Raw genomic sequence first — 20222 nt, 5'->3', positions numbered from 1 at the left:
CTGAGCGGAGTTTGCTGAAACGCACTGATTAAAACCACAGTGAGGTGATGAGGCAGAGAAATAAAGCCAAGGCGGGTCCACTTAAAATTTGCATTATTTCTGGAAGTGGAGAGAGCCTGCCTTCCCTTCTCCCCCTGCCCCAGGCCGCCCCCGCCCACTGCTGACCCTGCCACTTAGACAATGAGAACCTGCCAGCCTGCGGGACTGTTTACTGTTTCTGGCCACTGTGTACTGGTTACTAAGCTACTCCACTGAGGATAAAATGAGTAGCCCAAAAGACAATGTCCTTCTCAACAAAGCCTAATCAACAGGCCTGGATTCAGGGATTCAGAGGGAAGAGGTGAAGACGCAGACAATTCCAGCACATGGCAGTGTGCAATGACAATTAGGTTACGAACAAACACTGCTGATTGATTTAAGGAATTCCATTTCCTAGAGAATAAACCTAAGACACAAAGAGGTCAGGTATCCAGATCAAAGTTGCCTAAAATATAGTGATCACCTGGAAGTAATGGAGTCCTTTATGGAACGTGGGACAAACAAGCTACAAAGCAATGTTTCCCAAATTTCAGTCATTGGAGTTTGTTCAACATAGCTTTTGCCATATCCATGTATATTAATATTTCCCTTTAAATTCACTTTAAAACAACTCATTTAAAAATTCTTAGTCTCCCTCTGAGCAATAATTTCTATGAAATCACACTTTGATAGGCAGCTGTATTTTCTCTAATGTACATTTTAAAATGCATAGCTATTAAAATAAAAATGTTCATCCACAATGCATTTAAAATCATCTTGTATGTCTCAAAGGTACACAATGGGAAAGAATGGATAAAGTATTTCAACTCAGGTTGACCTGAAGACTATGTTTGTTTCTAAATATCATGAAAAAACAAGAGTAAAGGGGATTCTGTACTATTTACCACCAGGAAGTGCATGAAGGACTTAGATAGATTGGGAGAAGTAAATTCAATACCTTCTGTGTAAGGAAAAGCAAGTCCAGTATCACTTACATAAAATTTTCTGGATATTCACTCAGGGCCATGTCAATGATATTCAGAGCATCATGGTAATGCTTTTGTGCTGACAACAGGAGGGCAAGGAGGTGCAGGGAGTTGGCATCATCGCCTTGAAGTTGAAGAGCTTGGCGGACATACCCCAGAGCCTCTGGTATCTGGTTTAAAACAAAACCAGAAAGAATTTTTAAACACACACACACACACACACACACACACACACACACACACAGAGCCACCATTTCAGTATCTGATTCTCTGTATATATCAGGAGTTGTTTCACCATGTGCCACACTCAGATTTTAAGCCATCTTCACGGCAGCCCCAGGATATTAACCACAAACACGAAAACAGAGGCCCCCTTCAAGCAACAGTATGACTAATGAAGTGATACAAGAGACTCTGTTTCTCAGTATAACTGCCAATACCAAATCGTTTACTTCTCCCTAAATAATCTGTCTCTTTTTCCACAAAACTGATTTACTTTCGATTATGCCCAAGATAATTTCACTCTAAATGGAGACACATAACAAATTCCCAGCAGTTTTTATTGGAATGAAACTGACTTAGCTGAACTGTTCTGATTTTTTAAGTAGTACTGAAATTAAACTGCTTGATAAGTTTCAGAACATTAAACAGAGCTTTCCAAAGGATCAGACACCTGTGATTCTTTTCAAGTCCCTTTGTCCTGCATCTCCGTTAGACATCAAGGAACTATGCAAACAAATTAACCAACCCCACACCTTTCCAAACTACAATCCAAAGGAACTCCACCCAAGAAACAAACTGCAATGCCACATACACAGCAGGTGTGTCCAAATTTAAGTAGGATCAGATACAACCTTAACCTTCAAAATCCAACAGCTCTTCAAGACTTTCTTCAAAATCACCCAAGCACAAGGGTGGATAAAATGCATATATAACGGGTATCTGAACACCCGAGATTCTATGCAGGTTTAACAGTACCTAGGGAGGATTAGAACCTGAAGCTGGATTTCAAAACAGGCTCAAGACTGAAGCATTCTTACACGGTCACCCCAGGGACTCCTTTCTGTCTCCCCTCCAACTCCGGGCCCTGGCTGGACCTCTTCTCAGCTCTCCTGCTTCTTCCCAAACCCTCAGTAACCTCGCTCCTTAGTAGGAAACCGTGACTTCTGTCTTTACCAAATCTATTCGTTTTCCTCTCCGAAATACCATTTTTGATGCATGTAAGTTAAAAATGCTGGTTACAGAGGCTTTCTGTTTTGAGCCGTAGAATCCCAGCTATCACAGCAGGAAGAGATCATCCGGCCCTACACATCACTTCACGAAGTGAACCCAGAAGGCTCCATCTACTGCGCCCCTCCCCAGGGGCACAGGCTGCTGTGTAAACAGCACTGGTATTCTGGGAGGGTCAAAAGGCAGGTACACTCATGATATCCGTTTTTAGGGATGACTAGTGTAATCAGGAAAAAAGTGATACAGGGTGCAAAGTGAGGTCCTTAAGGGCTGGGCGGACTTGAAGGAATTCGAAGCTGGTTCCTTCATTCAATGAGTATTAGTGAGGGCCTACCACGTGCCAGGCAGTGTCCCCGCTGCCAGTGCAAAGCAATGATGACAGATGTGGGTTCCTGCCCTCAGGGAACCTAAGGTCTAGTGAGAAAGATACTGAACAAGAGAGCTGGGCAAGAGGAAGCAGAGGAACGGGCTGCTATGGGAAGGGGGCTTCAAGGAGGAGGCGAGCGGAGCTCCTGGAGGAGGAGAGAGACTGGACGGTTGGTCACCCGCCCATAGCTGTCTCTGCAGCAGCTTGTGGTCAGGCCAGCTGTGAGCCACACCGTGCCAGGTGAGCTCTCTTGGTTTCCTTGGTCCCCAGGTCGCCAAGGGGAGCCACTTCTTGGCAGCATTCCCTGGCCTCCGGGAAGTCAGATACATGTGGACAGCCCAGGCCTGCCAGGGGAATGGCATGTCTGGGGAACTGACCTTCGATTCACCCTCCAGTCAGCACTTAGGATTGTGCTGGGGTTACCACCAGTGTCTTGCACGTGGTGGACAGGCAGACATGGGGCCGGAGTCTCCTGAACAGCTGGGAGGGAACGGGAGGGTATGAGAATGCAAAGGCAGCTTCTGGAAGCTACCGCTGGGAAGATGAAGGCCAACAAAGCTTGCACCTCCAGCAAGGAGAATACTGTCGAGTCTCCTATTTCGAGGAGACACTGTGTGTAATTGTTCATATCTTCTACATATTTGAAAGGAACTGGTCTCTTTTGTCTACACTCGCTGGCATCTTCCTGTCAATCACTGATACCCTTATGACGACCAGGCCTCACCAGTGACTAAATCCCCACCATGCAGCTCACCACTGGGCTCTGTTAGCAAGGGACAAAGGCTGTCTGAGGACTCCTCCGTCAGGGTCTACATCATGTGCTGCATCCCCTGTTGCCATGTGACCCCAGGTGGGGCCCTCCAGATTTGCAGATTTAATCTCCAAAAGCAGAGCCTGCCTGCCTTGTGTCTTCACAGCTGGTGCTCCAATTGACCGAAACACCAGGGTCTTCACTGTGAGGAGGCAGCGGCCTCTGAGGAGAGTCCCTGGCTCCAGGTCAGCCTCAGGTGAAGGAAAGCAGGTCAGCTACTCCCTCAAACTGTATCAAGACGGAACAGGCACCAAGTGTGGGAACATTGGAGAACTGACCTGTCTGGAGATGGCAAGCTGCAGAGCCAGGTAGAAAGCTGCTTGGTGATCCGTAGGTGACAGGCTGTGGGCCCTGAAAAAGCATTTGCAGCTATTAGTACATGAGAGAGGCCATTTGTACTTTCCATGTCAAACAAGTACTCCCATTTGTATTTTTATTTATACCAAGGCCCCATATTTTTTTAAATTAATTTTTATCGGAGTATAGTTGATTTACAATGTGTTAGTTTCTGCTGTACAGAAAAGTGAATCAGTTATACATATGTCTACTCTTTTTTACATTCTTTTCTCATATAGGTCATCACGGAGTATCGAGTAGAGTTCCCTGTGCTATACAGTAGGTTCTTGTTCATTATTTTCCCAAGGCCCCATATTTAATTTAACTATTTAATGTTTCATTTAAACTCTTCTCCTCTGTCCACGAACAAATGGCATGCATGTTTCCTCTTGCCACTGTACATGGGAATGACACAGGAGCATGTCTCTGTTTTGTTTAGCATCTGAAATGGCAGCCAATGGGCTTGACTTTGAGAAGGAGCCTGGGGCTGAAGAAGCCACAGGCCCCGAGGTCTGACCTCCCCAGCAGACGCCTCCCTTGGGCTGAGCAGGAGAGCTCCACGTGTCACGCTGGGACACGGTGAGGCTGTGAGCATACTTGGCAAGGCGACAGCTGCTTTGGTTAAGTTTTCGCTTGGTCTTAACATTACTTTATCCAAATTTCTGGATTTCAGAGAAACCATATGAAAATCAAAGGCCCGGCTTTGCTTGTAAAATGAGGTTTTGGTTTTTTGATGAACTATAGAGAGAAATGGAGGATATTCATTCAGTCTTTTGAAGCTTCTACTAAGTTCCATGCAGTTTAACTAATTACATGCAACCAAGACATGTAAGACTTTGTGGCCAGACACCAGACTTAGTCTATCAACTGGCTTTTGACACCAATGGGAAGAGGCTATGCTGACCTCCTACTGGATGGCAGACACGTCATTCTTGCTTTTATGTGGAAGTCAACTGTATCTTACCACAAGCAACTGGGGGGAACTAGGGGGTGGGGGATGTTCTCTGTCCTTTTTTTAACCTTAAGAGCAAAACTCCCATCCCTGGGGAATCTTCACTCGTAAGTTTGCCTCCAGACACTGCCTTAGGACTCTTCTCACTTTAGTCTAAGAGGCTGAGGCGGAGGATTTGCCTGTGTTGCCCTTTGAGATGTCTTATTTCTAGCAGAGGCCTACTCAGCATGCCCCAGTTTTTATTACTTGACAGGCATTGGTTTTTCCATGAATTTATACATCAAAGAATATTTTTCTTTGGTGTTCATAAAAAGTGAGATTGGAATGTCATGGTTTCTGTCTCTCCCAATTATTCAGGGAAAATGAATACAAAATGGATTATGAAGAGACTTTGAATTTAGCATTATTTATTTTATCTCATCTTCTTTCACAATTAAACCAGCTTTCTACAACCCTCAAAAAGAATTCCACAGAGCTGTAATTTTCTCAGCACAGTCTAGAGTTTTTACAAATGAAGTTAAATCAAATCACGGTTGTTTCTACCCAACACCAACCAAGTGAAAAGCTGACAATGGTCTGGTGAACTCAGGGTGTGGATAAGAATAGTTCTGACCAAAGGCCCTACCTTAGCCTCTTCAAATGATTATTAACTGTTAGCCACAGCACTAAGAAACAAACAGAAGTGCTAGAAATCTTGGCATCACTGGGGTACATTAGGACAACGTCGGAAGAATCGTCAACTTGGCTAATAATGAATATCCAACAGCCAAATTTCTAATGAGGCACAACTTAAGCACACACATTTAAAAAAAAACCTTATTTCAATAATTTGGCTAATACGTTAAACTGGCCACTTTAGCCTATGAAAGAAAAAAGGAAACATGGAGATGCTCAAAAAAACTAGAAAAAGTGCAAGATGTTCATCTCAGGTAGAGTCCTGAAAACGTGCTCCAGTTGCGCGGGACAACTTCGGCAGCTAGGCTTCCTGTGACAACACCAAGTTTGTATGCCCACAGAAAATGTGCTTGACAGAAATCATCAAGCAATGCAGGTGAGAGGAAGGACATTAGTGATCTTGAAAACTGCAAGCTTGCTGGACTCTGTACATGAATTTAGAGCAGCGCTATGAATCCCATTCCCATGCTGTGAGCACCTGGTGAGGCTGCTAAGAGAAAATCAGAGACCTAAAAAATGTCACTACAGGGGTGCTCACAAAGTGCTTCCCTTGTCAAAGCACCTCCATACTCATTAATTCCATTTTTATTCCATAGGAAAAGAAAGAATTGCAAGACACTGGCCCACTGAGGGCACCCATCTATCCACCCATCCACCCATCCATCTATCTACCCCTTCATCTCTCCATCCATACATCCAACCATCCACCCACCCATCCATCTATGCATCCATCCAAACATCCATCCATCCATCCATCCATCCACCCATCCATCCATCCATCCACCCACCCATCCATCCATCCACTCACCCATCCATCCACATTATGCAGTACCTACTGTGATGCCAGGCCCTGTGTTAACTTTTAGGGAGCTTGGAGATGAATAATACAAGTGCCTTTCCTTGAGGAGCTCCCCCCAACACCACAGAGGGGGAGACCTAAATGATCATTACAGTGCAGTACGAGCAGTGCCCTGAGAAGGGTATGCCAGACTGCTACTGGAGTGCATGCGATGGGCCTCCCAGATCACCTGGCTAAAACTTAGATCGTCCTGAGGTCCACCCCATCATTCTCCTGAACTCTGGCTCCAACATCCTCTGGAGCTGAACCAAGAATACAGAGACAGCTGATCAATTTTGACCCTGGTCCATTAAGACATGTACCCCTTGTAACAATAATAACTACAATTTATGAAGCATCTACTATTAAGCATCTTGTTCGAGAACATCAAGCAAAAGAGGTAAAGCCAGAAGTGAAATTCCGAGGCCTGGTCTCTCCACCGTATCACCCTGCTGCCTTATTTAGCCAATTCTCCTTGAAGTCCCCTTCAATCCTGATTACAGTAGACATGGGATTAGTGTATCATTATGTTAAGAAAGAAAAGTGCAAACCTGGTTAAATCTATTACTCAGGGACCTCCCATTACTTACACACATAGGATGACCCACTTGTCCTGGTTTGTCCTGTATTTTCCTGGTGTTTGCACTGAAAGTCCCATATTCTGGGAAACTGCTCAGTTCCCAACAAACCGGGCTGGCTGGTCACTCCATACCCACAAAACATACCACATTCAAACTTAAATTCAAGCTAGGAGTGGGAGAGGAAAATAAAAGTGAGATTGTGAGATTGTGTCCCTTCTACCACACTGAGTGATAAACACCAGTGACACCACGCAGCCCGGATTCCTGCACGCTGGGGGGCAAGTCACTGAGACATGCGCTCGACTGTTTCCAGCCTGGCTTTTCTCCGTAGGATGTGAGAGCCCCCAGGAGCCACCACTGAGATCAATACAGCATCTTAGAAAGCTTTGCAAACAACAGTCTTTCTTCACTATAATTTTGTACAGGACATATGAATTGGTTCAGCCTCTTGGGCTCAGCTTATGAGTGTATGAACAGCTGAGGGTCTCAACATTAAGAAGCAATCATGCAACTGGGATGTCTTCAAAAATCACCTCTCTGAATCCAGGAGAGAGCAAACCTTTTTGAATTCTGACTCCAGTCATAATTGAGTTAATTTTCACACGCTATATCTGCAACCTCACCACTTTTTGAGATACACCGTTTTCTTTTTAAACAAAATTTGCTAAACAATAGTATTAACAGAATTGTGGGGAGAAGATTTAAAATATATAGTAAGAAAATATTTCTCATCCAAGTGATTTTTAAATACTCATTTACATGTAAGAAGTAATACAGATCCTTCTTATTTACTTAAAATCTTTCCCTTATAGACTTCTGTACAGTACACTAGGATAGTCCTAGTTCATGCGTACTTGAAACCAAATATTTTTATTACTTTGAAAAATACCCTTAAATACACATAAATACAAATTTAGGTTAGCCTTCCCCAATAGAATCACGTAGGTTAGTAGGATTTTATTCCACTTTATTCCCATATGAACTAATATTTTAAAAATCCCTTTGAATTAGAAACTAAGCAAAAGAGGAACAAAAAGAAATTCAGGCCAATGGAACAGCTGTTATATAACATGAAGTTATGAATTCTGCGGCTCAAGGCAGACCACCACCATGGCTGTTTTTAGAGAGCCAGTAAGATGAGCTGATTTAAGGAAAGTGAAACAGTGAAACAGATGTAATGACCACTTTCTTAGGCATCCATGTGTGGGTTTTACAAACTAGGACTGGAAAATTTAAAACTCCAAATCATTTGAAATGGAAATGCTTTCCACACTCCGTGCTGAAGGATATCAACAAAAACTTAGCACAGAGATAGGAGGTCTGTTTGCTGCTGTCAGTTGGTACCTTCTGTCATTAACCAGTCTAGGACTGGCAGCGTGAAGGAGCTATGGGCACGCCTGCTAGGAAATGGAAAGAAAAGAGATGAAAGTGTTTCAGACTAACTGAAACCAAGTGCTAATGATTTCGTGATAAAAAAGGAGCATGTACACTGTGACAAACCTACAGGCAGCCCTAGTTCTAAGGAAAGAAATCTAACAACGGTTATTAGGTATTGAGAGGTCCTCGTAAAACTTTTGGTTAAGTAACTAAGTTTCTAATATAATTCCAAGAAATCAAGTAACTCAGGTATATTTAAGCTGACAGGATCAATACCAATTCTAGATTGGACATCATGGGGCTATACTTTCAGACAGTGATTCATGTTAGTGATTTATTATGCCTGCAGTAAGAATAAAATGAGGGAAGTGTGGTGTAGTAGGTACCAGAGAAGCCAGTCAGCGTCAGAGACCTTGACCTTCCTGACCTCAATAGCTACAGGATCCTGGCTCTTTATCCCTGCATCTCGGTCCCTCACCTGCAGTGAACACACGACTTGTTCCATCTACCTTATTGGTGTGGGGTGAGGATCAAGTAAGGGGTGTGAAAGGCCACTGTGACATGCAAGCGGTCTCTAATTATAAGGCCTTCTCCTAATTTCATGAAAGGTACAGTGATGGAGATAAGCATAAGGTATTATGGAGCATGGAGGGGATGGAGAGACCTGGGACCTGCTGGCCTGACTGTCTTATAAGTATTTCAGAGACTGCCCTAAAATCTGGCCTTTTCATTTCGTAATATAAAAATCTGCAGATTGACACGTTAAAAAAAAAAGGTTGCAAAGAATGATGCTTTTTCTAGATGATAAAAAATATCTTTAATAAAAGGAATCATCTCCCTAGACATAAAAAAGTACCTCTCTTAGAGCTGAAATCGCTTTATTAGGAATGAATAAACATATCAAGAATGCAGATTTACATGGCAACAAGTGATGCAGCAAGTTTTATACTGTCTGTTCGGTACTCGAGAGGAAAGACTCCCAGGGGTAAAATACTGTTTACATAATCTTTATAAATATCTCTTCTTTTTATACTTATCATACTTTGGTGTCATTATGTACAGCCGAGTGAAAAGATGAACTCCCACTCACCTCTGAAATGCAAGAAGCGCCTTTCTCTGTAGGACCTCCTGCATCCCTCGCAAAGAAGCTAAGAAAAGGGTTCGATTAGTCAGTGGCATGGGAGATCAGGGAGTTTCTGACAAATAGAAAACTCATCACAAAAACTAAACATTTGACTGGATTAAGAGCAACAAATTCTGGGAGCTTATGTGCCCAGTTCTGTCCCAGGCACTGTCGAGGATGGGAAACGAAGGCCGTGTCAGCCTGAGGCCCTTGCACTTGTTGGGCATAACTGTGGAACCATGCCAAGGCGAGAGTGAGAGTTGGCTGGTCACTCTTGGTACCCCCAGGAATAGCAGCCTGTCTTCAAAAGACCAGCTGGGAACTCCAGAGAGGAAACCATTCTCAAGGGCAGGCATGTAATTCACGGGTGAAGAATGGCTCTGCCAGAATGGAAGAGAAGAGATTCAAGCCCCAGTGGGTGGATTTGACGGCCTTCAGAGTTCCTTCCGGCACCGAAAACCAAGGACACTAGCCTGATGCCATGGAAGGCCAGTTTAATTCACGGAGGCAATGGCTAGGACCTTTAATGCCTTGATGTGAACACCAGGGACAGACAGGGCAAACCCAACACTGATACTGGAAAATCAGCTCAACACTTCCCCTGTAGACAGCATGTGAGAAATGCCACCTTAGAGCCTTGTAGAAACTAAAAAGGTACTTTTTACGGGGACAACAGAAAAACTCCTAGAGGAACCTGTTGATGGCTGCACCTGGAGATGGTCCTTATCTAACAAATCCAACATGGCAGATCCCATCCTGACATCGCGCTGAGGATGGTGGAAGGCTGCCCAGAGCTGGATGTAGCTGTAAGCCATGACTAACTTAGAACAACAGTCAATGAGCTAGAGGCACCCAGAGAGCTGTCCCAAGGGAACCCTGGATACAGATGAGACCCAGCAGGGTCACGTGACTCTCCCAAAATTAGGTGTAGAGTCTCAACTAAGAAGTTATATGGATAAACATATGCTATGAAATTTACCCTTCACTGAAAGCCTACTATAGTTAAAAAAATGTTCTGGGTATTGTCAGTGTATATGAAAAATTAGCAAAAAAATCTATGACTGAAAATCAGTTGATATGCAAAACTTCTCCAGGGTCTTTGATATTTTAGGGCAGAGGAAAGAAAGATTTGGGGTAACATGTAAAATAAACTATAGCAAAATTACAAAGAAAGCAAAAGAAAATGAATACCATAAAAGTCAGGGTAGTGTCTTCTCTTAAGGGGGCTTGTGATTGGGAGGGGCACGTAAAGGGCTCCCAGGTAGCTGGCAAGGTTCTATCTCCTAAGCAGGGTGCTGCTTATAAGAATACTTTCCCTTATACTAATTCACTGAGTTGGACAATCATTTTTGAGACTTTTTTTGGTATTTGTGTTACATTTAACAACAAAATGTAAAAGGAATAATAGAAAGTTCAGAAAAACAATTTACCAATTTGCCCTTTCTGCAAACATATAATTGAAAACTCATTAAGTATAGAAAACATAATTAAGATTTTTTTTTTTTAGCCGGAAGCCCATCCACCAAAACAGTAAATACATCCCAAACGTGTAATGTCACTGCATGTGCTACGAGCCACTATACTACACGTGTACGTATCCGTGAATTAAAATGTGCAAATGGGGACTTCCCTGGCGGTCCAGTGGTTAAGACACTGCGCTCCCACTGCAGGGGGCATGGGCTCGATCCCTGGCTGGGGAACTAAGATCCCACATGCTGCGCGGAGCGGCCAAAACATAAATAAATAAAAAAGAGTTGTTTTAAAAAAAAAAAAAGTGCAAATGGAGAAGGGGCAGGTACTGATAAATCAAGGGATGCTTTCTGGAGGAGGTGGGCCCTGAATGCTTCTACATTCCTAGCCTAAGACCCAACATCCCTCCACATGGGGAGAGCTCAGGCCAAGCGCTGGGGCAGAGTCAGGTGAAGGCCGGGTGGGGTGAATTCTCTCTCAGGGCCCTGCTCACCTCACTCCTCAGGACAGATCCCTACAGCTGCCAGCTGGGCACCACCAGCACAGTGCACCTGTGAAGAGGGCCTGGGAGCCGGGGCACAGGGCCTGCATTTCTTCCCTCCCATTCTCCGACCGGTCCAAGCAAAGAGGACAGCGGTGGCAGGTCCCCACAGGACGGCAAACGAGGAACCAGCCATGCGCCCTCCTGAGACAGGGGATGGGCCGGTCCTGCAGTGCAGACTTGGTGGCTCCCCAGCTCCCGTGGGCGGGGACTTCGCTCACCGTCAGTGGCCTGCAGACTGTACGTAAGCCCCAGGGCCAAGTAGCCTTTGGCCTTGAACTCTGCCGTTTTCTCTCCCGCATCAACGACGGTTTTGGCAAACTTCTCAGCCTCTTCCAACTGAAAAACCAGGTAAGTTAAAAACAACACCAACATCCTGCAGAATTTCTAACATGAGTTCCCGTAAGCATCTGCTGTCCTAAGCGATTTCTGATGAGTCACTGTGAAAATAACTCCCAGATCTTCCAGTTCCACTCTGGTGATTCTGTTTTCTGTATTTCAGCTTCTCAACAGTCCTCAGGATTCCCACCTTGCCTTTTTGCTTTCAACCTTTCCTTATCGCTTTTTTGCCCTCTTTTCCAAGGTCACTTGCATACTTGGTGGGGCTCTTTGTCGTCTCTGTTTTTCACTGATTGGCTCTGTGATTAGATTGTGCTAGGTATTCAGAAGCTATGTATACATGTATGTATAATTTGTAAAGAATAAAGTTCTTGAAATATTTTGTGCTTGGGTCTTTCCTTTTTTGCATGACATAAAGAATCTTTTAGGCTTGGATTCCCTTTCCCACAAGCTGTTAGAAATTTCAAAACTCCATCTATTTATTTTACAGTACACCGCACACAGACCTCGCACTGGCAGATTCCAAAGGGAAGAATGTGCACCTGTAAACTACACCCACAATAAGACCTTTTGCACAGCTCACTAGAGGCAAAAATAATAAGGTTTGCTCCTTCGGGGTATGGTAAGTGCCGATGTTACTGAAGCTGGGAGATAGTACATGGACGATAGCTGATTATACTCCTTACTTTTGCGGTGTTTGGAAATTTTAATGATAAAAATGTAAAAAATATACAGAAAAGATTTGTTATTCTCATCTTGTAAAAGAGGGCCAGGTTTATGTTAGGTGTTATGGTGATGAATGGCGCCATCGCTGGAAGGAGTGTGGCAGAGTCACAGCTGGAAGCTGGCATTTTCAAAACCGAAAGGTTCGGTCCACTGCTCCAGCCACTCTCGGGGCCTGCCTGCATGTCCCCTCACTTGCCACACCAAAGTGTTAAAACCTGCACGGACCACACAACACCTTCACGGCTGTGTTTCAGGTGAGAGCCACATTTCAAAATGTGTTTTTTCTTCCACACTTTCCCAAGAAAAATTTGACCAAAGTAGGACACTTTCTTCACAATGTTTACTTTCGCCCTGCTGGGTGAGAATAAATGGAAAAAAAAGAGCAGCAAGGACCGTCATGGTAGGAAACCTTAGCCACGTGCCTCAGTCTTTTGGGCAACTTCTTCTTATCACTAACCTTGACATGAAGTTAGAGAAAGACATTAAAACTCCATTGTATGTGGCGATCAATTGAGTTTTCTAGTTTCTGCTCAAACAGTACGTTTTTGAGGTACTACAATTGTTACAAATCAGGCTCTTCCCAGATTCAAAGCTGAACAAGAACACTGGAAGCGGAAAGCCTCTGTGCAGGAAGAGGAATGAGGGAAGCTGGGTTTACACATGAGCTAAAGTAGAGGTTGACTCTTGGCTTTACAGAAAAGCTCAGGCTCCCCTAAGAGGGAATCGCTGAGTGACATAGACTTTTTCAGTCCCATATGACTTACATACAGGATGCGTCTGAGTAGGAATTCCAAGTCCATCTTTTACCATTTCTACTTTTGAAGCACATTCCCATGAAAAAGAAAAACCTGGAGTTGTACTGATTCCCCGGAGTCCTTGGGGTGGGGTTGAGGCCTGAGGAGGGCTGTAGCCTGGGCCAGAAGCCCGGGGCTCTGAACAGCCTTGCTTTTGTGTAGCTGATGCACTGCTACTATTTCCTCTCTGCCTAGGAATCAAAAGGGTGGCAGCCCCCGCACACGCGGAGGGCCCCAGCCCCACTCACCCAGTGAAGGGAGCCCATGCACAGCTTTGCGGCCAGAAGTGGGATGGTGGCGTCGTCCGGCTTCAGGCGGATGCACTCTTTCAGCACCTTCACCGCGCGAGCAGACTTGGCAAAAGGAGATCATTTCTGTGAAACTCAAAATTTTTGACAGAACCAAATACTAAAGCCTTCCCAGTGGGGTTTCTGGTTAGGATACACTCTTAATGAGGTTTTCCAACTTCCACCCAATGAAGCAAGGGCCTGGGGATGGAGATAACCTGAGCTTGGAACTTTTGGGGGACTGGGGAGTAAACTGTGGTTAAAACAAGTGAAAACGCTGCCCCGAATCCCCCTAGTTTTATTCCCTACTTGTGTAGCCATTGTAAAAGTAAGAAAAAAATAAAGACAGTGGAGGTTTACATTATTATAAAAAAGAAACTGTCTAATTTAAAGCATACCATTCAGAATGGAAAGCATACCACTCCACTTCGCCCCAATAATCTTGTGTCTCAGACTTTACAATTCACTAAAGGGCCCAAATTAACAAGAATAACAGTGGCTATTATCTTTATTGAGTGTGTTCGTTTTGGGGGTCCTATGCTAAACACCTTGTGGGTATCATCTCACTACCTGATGACAATTCTATGAAGTCGGTACCATTTCTCCATGAGACGGAAGAGGAAGCTGAGACACTAAGTGACCTGCCATGGGTCACACGGCTTCGAGGTCCGCACCAGGCCTCTCTCTCCACAGCCCTTGCTTTCAACCAATACCGTACACGGTCTCAGATCACATCTTGCTACAGATAATTAGCAGATTTCCCCTGCCAGGAATAGTTTACACTCTCAAATGAGTGAAAGGGGTCAGTGTGAAGAACTGACCTTACAGCTTCAGATAAATAAAGTTACAAACACTAGAAAAAGGCAAGAATTTCAAAATTTTCTTCTCAATGATGTGTCCATGTTGGCCCCCAAATAATTAAATTCGATCACTCATTTATAAATGACCACAGGACAGTTTCAAGTAGCTGGTGTAGACATCTACCAGGCATCACATCATCCCATGAAATTCAAGTTAACCATCAACACAGAGGACTGCATGTCAGAAAGGGAGACTCACTTTTCCAGCAGCCATGAGTGACAGAGCAAACTGGTACCAGAGGTGGAACTCCTCAAAGGCAAACTTCATGGCTCTTTCTAAGCACTGGATTGGAAAGAAGAACAAATGCAGACAGGTAAGAATTGCCGGTGGCGCAGCTGGGCAGGTGTGAGTGTGCGTCTGTGCGCACTAAGAGCAGTCCTACCACATCGGCTTCCCTGGAATGCTTAAAGCACCCTGCTCCTCCGAACCCTCCCGAGGCGCCCCCCGAGGCAGCCCCCTGGGCCAGAAGCCGGGGGCAATCCACAGCTGACTACAACACAACCCTTGATCCCAAGGAGCTTTTCATCTAATACAGGCAAAGAGGCAGGTGCACAAACTACTCAAATACAAGGTCCCAACTGACAAGTGTCCCAAGAGGAGGAAACAGAAAGTACTGTGGGAAAGCGGTCACGGGCATCAGGAACGGCGTCCTGGCAGACTGGTACTTGAGCCAGTTCTGTTGGATGAGAAGGGAGAAAACACAGCTAGGATTCAGAAACGGTGCTCCGGGAAGAGGGGGGACAAACAAGGACGTGGAGGCACGAAAGAGGATGCTTCGACGTGCCAATGACAAGTGGTCCAGTATAAACCCAGCTGAGGGCACGGGCGGCCAGAAGGCAGGCGCGGCTGGGGCCGCGTCACTGAGAGTCTGACGTGGTGGCTCCTTGTCTGAGTTGTTCCATCTCCCTCCCCCTCCCCAGCTTTGGTTCTCCCTCCTCTGTGCTCCCAGAGTTCATACCTGCGTTAATGTGATGTCTTCACCCGCCCCAGCCCAGCCCAACCCAGTCCAGCCCAGCCCAGCCCAGCCCAGCCCAGTCCAGCCCAGCCCAGTCCCACTCTGAGAAACTATCCAGGGCAGAGATCCTGTCTTCAATGTCTCCTCAGTGCCCGCCTGAGGCGGGAGATCTACAAATGCAGGTCACCCAATCCATGAGGAGCCTCTGGTTTCTGCATAGAGTGACACGACCATGTCAGAACCTAAGGGAGATCATGGGATGAGGGGGGTGTATGACCAGGGGGGTGTATGACCAGGGTGGATGAAGGCCAGGAATAAGGTGGATAGAATGGTCCAGGGACTTCAGAAACAAGGACAGAAGCAAGAAATGTGTCTGAATTAGAATCAGCAAGGAAGGGCCACCCAAGGAAGGAGCGGGTGGCTGGTGAGATGGAGGGAGTGAAGGGGGCCCCCAGAGTCTCCGGCCTACATACCCGGGAGCAAACCCATGGCACGGAAGGTCTGTGTATGCAGGGGTGTGTGTGTGTGTGTGTGTGTGTGTGTGTGTGTGTGTGTGTGTGTGTGTGTGTGTGTGTGTGTGTGTGTGTGTGTCTTTATTAGAGAGAACGACAGAGAAAGAGACAGAGAGAAAGAGAGACTGGGGAGGCAACCTGAGGGGAACTAGCAGGCAGAGAAGAAAGTGCAGAGATGGGTTAGAAAGCCAGGCCCCTGGAACAATGGGCCTCTCACATGAGGCCTTCTCCCGAGGAGGTTTTTAAATGAACAGAAAAGCCTTAAACAGCAACAAAACCTTCACCCTGAGAGGGCAGACAGCTCCCATCAGGGTCACCTCAAAGACTGATGTGGACATGCGGTGGCACCTACGGCACCACGTGGCCCCTCTTCTCCAGCGACGCTCCCTGCAGCCCGGGAGCGGAGGAGAAGGACAGGTGGGATGCTTAGGATTCATGGATGCCCAAGGAGGGGGGGGCAGGGGGCTGGGGCTGAGAGACAAAGCAGCCACAGAGAAGGTCATGATACAGGTAAAGTGAAGGGGTGAGAGGAGAGGAAAGAATTCCAGGATTTTAAATGGTATTCACAGAGAAAGTCACAGTAAATACTGTGCTGGTTGGTTTACTGTGAAAACCTGCCCTAAAAAATATATTAAGAAGCGAAGTATAAGCAGTTAATAAGCCCATGCTAATGATGGTGTAGGATGTAAAACGGACACTTGGTCCCTTATTCTGATCCCACTGGAGACACACTTCGTCAAAAACTCGGGGGTGGACATGTGACTCCGTCCTAGAGCAGGATGTTGGCAGAAGTTAAGGGGAGGGCACCTGCAGTTGGCATACACTTTGCCCTCAGCCCTGGTCCTTCTTCCGCCCGGGACACAGACTCAATACTGGAAGTGGGGCGGCCAGGAAGTGAGAAGCATGAGGACAAATGCTACCCTCTAGAATGACTGAGCAGAAAGAGAGAAGGCGCCGGGCCTCTGATATCATGAGATGCTGCAGCTGCCTCTCCTCAGACTTCCTGCCATAGGGAAAAAATACTCATATTTGGTTAAGGCACTCACTATATGGTGGTTTTGTTCATTACTTCTGGATACACCTCTCACTAATAAAAACACTGAATAGCAGAGCTGGGATCTGAATCTGTCGCCAGAGCCCTCTTACCTGCTCTGCTACACAGATGAGCAACAAGAAAGCATTACTGTGCCTTTAAGAAGCACAGTGGGTGTAAAAAGAGGAAAGCACCTCGCTGAGAAGATCAAGTGGGTGAGACGGGGTGGTGCGGGAAGACCTAATCCAGGTGTGGGGCGGCACGGGCTGGGAGCACGTGGGGCAGGACAGGTATTAAGGAGAGAACGCCAAGCGGTGAAAAGCCAGTGCTTGGAAACTGACTTAGGGAAGGGGGATGAGGGATGATGAAGAAGGAAACCAGAATGATGATCACATTGGTGGAAGTAGGCAAAGGAGTCAGTATGTGGAGAGAAGTAGGTAGATAATGATCAAAATGAGGTTTGTTCTACAGCTCCACTCAACGAATTCATTGCAATATAACCACTAAGCACTCAAATGTGTACACGGAGACATTTAAAGGTTTAAGTGCTTTTCTGCCTCCTTTTGTGAAGAAGAACGATAAACATCAACTTCTTTCCTGATAAACAAAAGCTCACAGCTCAAACACTCTGCTCTGAATCAAAAAGCTAGAGCTTATAAATAAGTGTGCATCCTTATTTTCTTTTGTGACAAAGGCCAACATACTCATTATCTTCAGTGAGAAACATTCATGGAAGCCTAATCGGTATAGAGCTCCACTCCAGGTGCTCCAGGGAAATACCAGCCCTCATAAAGAGTAGACTCAGAATCGTGGGGCTACCAGGGAACTTGGGAAGCATCTAGTCGAAGTCTCTTAACGGAAGGGACATTTGTCATTTTGGCTGCCTATCACCTCAAAACTCTCCTGTTTATTTTCAGGCAGGGGTTGGGGTAAGGACACCCTAGATAAAAGGGGAACAGACTCTGCTTTCCAGGTGCCAAACCTAAGGGTGAACGAAGGAGGGAAGCAACTGGAGTGTGTCACGTGACCTGAGCCTGGCCAGTGAGATGCTCCTGCCAGCGAGCTGCATCCAGAGGTCTGGGCAGGGGGACGGGCCGTTGGAAGTTGTTTTCCGTGGCCAGGCCTGGGGGCCGCGGTAGCAGCCGGGTTGGTGGAGGCCCTCCAGAGTTAACAGTATTCTCCCAGACTGGGGCAGGGGGCTTTGCCTCCTCAATTTCTGCTCACCCCTGTTCTTTAGCCTTCTGTGGATCCTGTGTGCTAAACGGTATGCATTGGTAGATGCATGACTTTTCTGCCTGAATTGACAAGTCACGTCTGTTACCTACAACCAAGGTTCTGAAGGTGCACCCGATCAAATGCTTCAGGCCCCTCTGATAGCACCCCCTACCACCCAGCCCCCAACAAGTAGTTGTACTACTTCTGCCTGAGAACTTTCCAGAATAGGGAATTCATGACATGTACAGCAGCTAGAAATAAAGAATCACCACAGGTTAAGTGTGTGAATTTGGGCAAGCCAATTAACTTCTCTATACCCAGATTCCTCACCGTAACGTGAGAAATATAACAGTAATTAATGTAGCGAGTTACCAGGAAGATTAAATTAGTTAATACATAACAAGCAACAGGAACAGTACTTCAGATACAGGCTAGTAGGTGCTAAAAAAAGGTTAGCTATTACCTAAAATTAACATGCTTATATTAAGAGAGGAAATGTAACATGACATCTATCATTTTACCCAAATTTAATATATGAAAATTCAAACGTATAATACATAATATCAGAAATAATTATTTACTTTACAAAATGTTTCCTCATTTTAGAAAAGGATTCAATCTGAGACCCTTGAAAATAATGTACAACTTTATGGAACCAAACTGTTAGAATACATGTTTATTATTTCCTTAATAAGTGGTATGGACTAAAAGTCTGTGTCCCCCCCCAAAATTCTTATGTTGAAACCTAATCCCCAATGTGACCGTGTTAGGAGGCGGGGCCTTTGGGGTTGATTGGGTCATGAGGGCGGAGCCACAGAGAGATTCCTTGCCCCTTCCACTGGGCGAACAGCGGGCAGTCTGCAACCAGAAAGCAGGCCTTCACCAGACATCAAATCTGCCACTCATGACCTTGGACTTCCCAGCCTCCAGAATTGTGAGAAATAAACGTTTGTTGCGTACAAGCCACGCAGTCTGTGGTATTTTGTTACAACAGCCCAGACTCGCTGAGACAACAAGCTCTTTGCTAACACTGCAGCCAAGTGCTCTTCTAATTGCTTTACAGGAACTGCCTCGTTCGCTGGTCCTAATGACCCAACAAGGTCCAAGCAGGTACTGTTACATTTACAGAGGAGGGAAATGGAGCACAACTCTGCCATGTGACCATGCAGGGTCTCAGAGAGCTGTGGCAGAGCCAGGATCTGCACACAGGTGGTCTGGTTCCAGAGCTGGAGCGCTTATCCATAGCTCTCCACTGCCTCTGAGATGTTAATTACAGACAAGCCACTCAACTGATTGGGCCCATCCCTACCGCATAAAGCAGAGTATAGCTAAATAAAAGCCTCCTAAAAATGCCACACGTTCCCTGAAATACTCCCGAGATTCAACAATATTTTGTACTGCTGAGGGGCCCTCGCTCCTGTGTCCTCTTGGGGATCCCTGGAGCTCTGAGGACTGAGGCCTTTCCAGCTTGCTGAATTTTCAGGAAACTTCACAGATCCCAGAGATGCCCACCAGCATCACGGTGGCCCATCTCAAAGGCGCACGATTTGACAAAGATGTACCCAGGCCATGGTTTCCTCTACACTGCAGATCTTTCACAGCCCCTCCCAGCTCGGACCCCATTCTCATAACTGTAACTACCCACGTCCCATTATAAGCCATCGGGGTGTCATAGAGAGAGTTAGGAAACGCAAACCAACAATTACAAATTAACCCTTCACCCCTATTCAAAAGTATTGGCGCTCTGGCCTCAGAGCCGATGGCTCTGTCTTCCTGTGGGCTCTTGGCATCCTCATCCAGCTGGCTCTGAAAAAGTGCCCAGACAGCTCCAGATGCTCCTGAAATCCTGATGCCAAGCGTACTGCTCGGCTATGTAACGCGTCCTCCCCTATGTCCCTGTAAACACGGAGATTATATAAATCTCTAAGCACTCAGGTCGACATACCTCAATCACAAAGGAAGCGCTCTTCCAAAGAATGCATCTAAGACCAAAGGGAACTTGGGGCGTCACTGGAGCACCTGCTATCCACAGCCTCTGCCCCTTAGACTAGGGCTTTGCTCACCCCAGTTCTGTTTGGCTATTCCTTTTAAGCACCTTAAACACATATGTATGTGACAGAGTAAAAATTTCCAGTTTATTTTCCTTCTTAAAAATTTTTATTATTACTATTCCTGTTCTCTGTGAGTTAACTGCC

General features: G+C 45.7%; 1 protein-coding gene across 11 annotated transcripts in view; it reads right to left on the bottom strand.

Moving 5' to 3' along the window:
• The window catches only part of TTC7B (tetratricopeptide repeat domain 7B), a 237783-nt gene that overhangs the window by 85081 nt on the left and 132480 nt on the right, over positions 1 to 20222 (bottom strand). For all 11 annotated transcript variants that reach the window (XM_073800124.1, XM_033850722.2, XM_033850723.2 and 8 more), the window contains 6 exons: positions 14511 to 14594; positions 13413 to 13517; positions 11527 to 11644; positions 9262 to 9319; positions 3691 to 3763; positions 1014 to 1174 (listed from right to left, as the gene is read on the bottom strand). In XM_073800124.1, coding sequence (XP_073656225.1) covers positions 1014 to 1174; positions 3691 to 3763; positions 9262 to 9319; positions 11527 to 11644; positions 13413 to 13517; positions 14511 to 14594 — 599 coding nt within the window. The remainder of the gene's footprint in view (positions 1 to 1013; positions 1175 to 3690; positions 3764 to 9261; positions 9320 to 11526; positions 11645 to 13412; positions 13518 to 14510; positions 14595 to 20222) is intronic.

This window comes from Tursiops truncatus, chromosome 2 (genome assembly GCF_011762595.2).
Source record: "Tursiops truncatus isolate mTurTru1 chromosome 2, mTurTru1.mat.Y, whole genome shotgun sequence".
NCBI classification, from domain to species: Eukaryota; Metazoa; Chordata; class Mammalia; order Artiodactyla; family Delphinidae; genus Tursiops; species Tursiops truncatus.
The sequence above is the reverse complement of the archived record's forward strand: the minus strand, read 5'-3'. Positions and strand labels throughout refer to the sequence as shown.